General features: G+C 46.6%; 1 protein-coding gene across 6 annotated transcripts in view; it reads left to right on the plus strand.

Moving 5' to 3' along the window:
- Positions 1–5,000, plus strand: part of rols (zinc-RING finger and ankyrin repeat domain-containing protein rolling pebbles) — a 656,798-nt gene that overhangs the window by 614,008 nt on the left and 37,790 nt on the right. For all 6 annotated transcript variants that reach the window (XM_080284584.1, XM_080284586.1, XM_080284587.1 and 3 more), the window contains one exon: positions 3,221–3,376. In XM_080284584.1, the coding sequence (XP_080140710.1) occupies positions 3,221–3,376 (156 nt within the window). The remainder of the gene's footprint in view (positions 1–3,220; positions 3,377–5,000) is intronic.

The following is a 5,000-nucleotide window of genomic DNA, read 5'->3' on the forward strand; positions in this document are numbered from 1 at the left end:
CACCCCATCCCTCCATCTCATCCTTGGCCTCCCCCTCACTCACATACACTCTCCTCGTCAGTCTCTCACTCTGCATGCTCTTCACATGGCCTTAATACTCTGTCTCATAATTCCTTCAGTTTTTCAATCGTTCCTCTCTTCCTCTTTCCATCTTTCACCTCGTTTTCCATTCTTAATATCGACCTGTTTTCCTCTTATTTACTTCTCCTCGTCTCCCTTTTTCTTGTAGGTTTGTTTTCCTCCTTTTCCCTCCCCCTTATTCTCGTTTCCCCATTTTACTCTCCTTTTCCGGCCCCCTCCCCTTTTTTTTTTTTTTTCCTTCCTTCAGTTTTTCTACCATTCCTATCGTTTATTCATTGTCATATTCGTTTTCCCTTTTTCCCATTCCATACTCCTTTCCCTGTATTTTCCCTCTCCATACTCCTTTCCCTGTATTTTCCCTTTCCATACTCCTTTTCCTGTATTTTCCCTTTCCAGACTCCTTTTTCTGTATTTTCCCTTTCCATACTCCTTTTCCTGTATTTTCCCTTTCCCTCTCTGTTGTTTTCGTGTGTCCATTTACTTATTTTCCTCGTACTCCTCCTCCTTCGCCGCCCACACAACAAGGAAGTGCCAAGCCAGCCAGCCTTCCAGCGAGCCTCAGTGAAGACTCGCTCTGATGTAAACAATTAATAGACGTAGCAGTACCTCTTCCTTTGTGATTTGTTTTGCGTATTGCTTCATTATTCTCTTATTTATCATCTTTTCTTTATAGCAACATAATTTGCATCAAGTAATATACGAGAGAAAATTAATATGTCGTGCTCGTGCAGAAATAAGCTGAACAGGAAGAGGTGCCAACGAGTCTCATGGAAGACAAGTTGCCGATTAATAGAGACTTCCATGAATGATATTTGATCTTTTTCATAATGAGATGGTTTGTATGAATAAAAAAAGAAGCGAATGTTAGCGTAAAATACCCTGGGAGAGAGAGAGAGAGAGAGAGAGAGAGGGTAAGGAAGAGGTGTCAGCGAGCCTCAGGGAAGACTCGCGGTGATGTAAACAAGGAAGGCAATGGATGGAGGGGCGGGGCTCGCTTGTTGACGCTTTCGGAGGGCACGCTACCTCGGCGCCTCCCTTTGGGGCAGGATAAATGTTTTGTGTTTTGTGAGTGGGAAGGGTGGGGGAGGAGAACGATAAGGCGGTAGAAAAATGAAAATACTGAAGAGAACCATAAAGAAGAAGAAGTGAGAGAAAGGAGCTGCGAAAGATATATACATTTCTGCCATCATAGAAATACGAAAAATATCCTGCGGTAAAAGAAAGCTAGGAAGGGCGAAGATGATAATAGAAGACAAATAAGGAGAGGAGGGAGAGATCCGCCTCGGCCCTCACAATCTCGTCACCTCCCTGTTATTGTTGCCGAAGTTGCAGGCACCCGAGGGATCCCAGTCTGGCCCGCGCATGCAAATAATCCATCCATCAGAATTTAATCACATGAGCTCCTGCCTTTCATTTCCTTTTTCTTTTTTCTTTTTTTTTCTTTGTTCTCGCAGATTTTCGTCCTTTTGCAGTTTTATTTCACGTAGCTCAGTGGCAGGAGAAAGACAATGCAACGGCTCTATATCCTTTCCCATTGCACTTCTTCGTGACTACATCGTATTGTAATGTTGATCTTGTTATAGCTCAGCATTCATAAAACAACAACAACAGAGTCTTCACGTAACTTAAGTGGTAGTTGGGGACGTCCACCATCCACTCACTCAATGAAGTGCTGCCCTCGGATGACCACACTGAGAGACAAGTGGTTTCACGTAGCTCAAGAAACCATTTACTACGCTGGGTGGTAACCATGTGACCGAATGACGCCTGGTGGTCTGGTGGGTTAAGGCGATTCAACTGGGGTTTATTATTGCTCACTGACACTCAGGGGCGGGGGAGGCTGGTCACTCTTGCCTTAAAATTACGGGATTTGGTAACCTAGCTTCGGGTCCCTACGCTTCTGATGGGGCAAAAAGGAACTGAATGATGAATGGATGGATAAACCAGGATTCTCTCTCTCTCTCTCTCTCTCTCTCTCTCTCTCTCTCTCTCTCTCTCTCTCTCTCGGGGATGTTTCAGCTTAGGAAGGTCACTTGAACGGAAAGGGTCAATCATAATTAGGGGTGACTGTAATAATACCCTCATTTAAGGTCATTTGGCTGTTGGGAGGGATGATGGAGGGGAGGAAAGGAGAGAAGGAGAGAAGGTGAGGGAGAAGGAAGGAGGGAAGGAGAGGGAGGAGGAAAGAGAGAAGGAGAGGAAGGAGGGAAGGTGAGGGAAAAGGAAGAGAGAGAAAGACGGTGGAAGTGGAGGGAAAAAAAAGTGAGAGAAGAGAAGAGAGAGAGAGAGAGAGAGAGAGAGAGAGAGAGAGAGAGAGAGAGAGAGGGGGGGGGGGACGTGTGAAAAAGTATAAAGAAAGGAAATAAAACTTGGAAGAGAGGAGGAGAAAAATGAAGGTACGGGAACTGAGTCAAGAGATGGATGGAATGGTGAAGGGGAAGGGAAGAGAGGAGAAAAGGAGAAGGGAAGGGGAGAGAGAGGAAGGAAGGGAGGAGAGGATAGGAGAAGAGGAAGGGAGGAGAGGAGAAGAGGAAGAGAGAAGAATGGTGGATGTAAGCTAGCCAGATGGTGAAGGGGGAAGGGAAGGTGAGGAGAAAAGGAGAAGGGAAAGGAAGGAAGGGAGGAGAGGAGAAGAGGAAGGTAAGGGAAGAGAGGAGAAAAGGAGAAGGGAAGGGAAAAGGAAGGAAGGAAGGGAGGAGAGGGGAAGAGGAAGGGAGAAGAAGGGTGGATGTAGGCTAGCCAAACGTTTATCAAATATCCGGCGGGTCTCCATTTAAAGGCATCTTGGTTTCAGAGCTGTCAGGAAAATTTTGATGGTTTGTGTGATGAAAGTCGGATTTGTCTCAGCCTTAAGTTCTTTTTTTGTTGTTGTTGTTGTAAGGTATGGTTGTTCTTGCATTTTCAGACGCTTTTGTTCAGGTTAGGAGGGGCATTTGTAATCTCTCTCTCTCTCTCTCTCTCTCTCTCTCTGCACACATATAGGCTACACCTGTTCAGCCTACGAATTACGCATCACAGGGCACTATAAATCATGCAGTAGCCTTTAAAAATCCTACAGTAGACTTTACGTAGCTGCTAAGAATCCTACAGTATCCTGATCTACAGTGTCCTAATTCCGTGTCCTCTCCTGCCCCTACAGACATCTACGCCAAGCTCCGGGAGGGCGGGATCTGCCCCAACTGCAGGATGCCGTTCGATAAGGGCAAGAAGAGGAAGCTGATCGACCAATGTGGCCACGAGAGGTGCTACTCCTGCCTCTTCAAATCAGAAACATGTCCCATCTGTGCATTGCAAGGTGAGCTGGGGGGTTGTGGGGAGATTAGCGGGGTTGTGGGGTGTTTAGGGGGGTTGTGGGGAGTTTAAGGACGTTGGGGGAGAGTTGGGGGGTTGTGGAGTGGTCAGAGAGGATTTGGGGCGACTGTGAGAGGTGTTAGTCACTTGTCTGTAAATTAGAAGATTGCTCCACCTTTCATTACACGGTGAGTTAGGGGGGTTGCAGAGAGATGGGGGGAGGTTGTGGGTTGGGTTGGGGGTTTGTGGAGTGGTCGGAGGGGTTGTGGACTGGGTTGGGGGTTTGTGGAGTGGTCAGAGGGCTGGTGGGTTGGGTTGGGGGTTTGTGGAGTGGTCAGAGGGGATTTTAAATGGCTAGGACAGGTGCTAATCATGTCCCTTTAAATCATGTCCCTTTAAATAGTGTCCCTTTAAATCTTGTCCCTTTAATTCGTGTCCCTTTAATTCGTGTCCCTTTAAATCGTGTCCCTTTAAATCGTGTCCCTTTAAACCATGTCCCTTTAAATCATGTCCCTTTAAATCGTATCCCTTTAAATCTCTCAAGGTGAATCTTGGAATTTTGGCGAAAGTTTGGCGGTTGTGGAGTTGATGGGGGAGTGGTGGAGGTGCAATGGGAGTGAATAATGGGACGAGAGGGAGGTGGAGGAGTGGTGGAGGTGCAATGGGAGTGAATAATGGGACGAGAGGGAGGTGGAGGAGTGATGGGGGTGAAATGGGAATGATAATGGGATGAGAGCGACGTGGAGGAGTGATGGAGGTGAAGAGGGAGTGAATAATGGAACGGGAGGGACGTGGAGGAGTGACGGAGGTGAAGAGGGAGTAATAATAGGGCAAGAGGGACGTGGAGGAGTGATGGAGGTGAAGAGGGAGTGAATAATGGGACGGGAGGGACGTGGAGGAGTGATGGTGATAGACGAGAGAGTAAAACAGGGATGGTGTGTGTGCAAGATTTATCATGTGTATTCTTTTTATATGAAGGGAAAAGTGTATTAATCCTTTCGTATTGTGTATGCATTGGGTGTGACAAGTATATTTTGTTATTTTTATTAGTAAACTATGATGGCTAACTACAGGAAACTACAAGGGAGGGAAGAAGTAGGAAAAGAGGAAGTGACAGAGTGATGGAGTGAATGATTTGATTAGATAAGGAAAGAACGTGTAGGTGAGATGAGGAAGGAGTGGAGGGAGGAAGGGTGGAGTAGGTAAATGAGTGAGGGAGGAAAGAACGTGTAGGAAAGAGAGGAAGGGATGGAGGGAAGAAAGTTGGAGGAGTGAGGGAGGAAAGGACGTTTATGAGAAAGGAGGACTAGAGGGAGGAAAGGAAGAGGAAGGAGTGGAGGAAGGAAAGGTGGAGTATGTAAGTGAATGAGGGAGGAAAGAGCGTGTAGGAGAGAGAGGAAGGGGTGGCGAAAAGAAAGTTGGAGGATAAAGAGGAGTGAGGGAGGAAAGGGCGTGTAGGAAAGAGAGGCAGGAGTGGAGAGAAGAAAGGGGGTGGATGTAGAGAAGAGATGGAGTGACAGGATGAGGTGGAGGGAAGAGGAATATGGCTTAGATTAATACCTATCGAAGCACGAGAATTATTTAACCAATCATTTTTTGTTCTAAGTCCTAATCTGTCCCCTAGAATA

The sequence above is a fragment of the Coenobita brevimanus genome, chromosome 102, assembly GCF_032717465.1.
Source record: "Coenobita brevimanus isolate Jiangsu-jjx chromosome 102, ASM3271746v2, whole genome shotgun sequence".
NCBI lineage: Eukaryota > Metazoa > Arthropoda > Malacostraca > Decapoda > Coenobitidae > Coenobita > Coenobita brevimanus.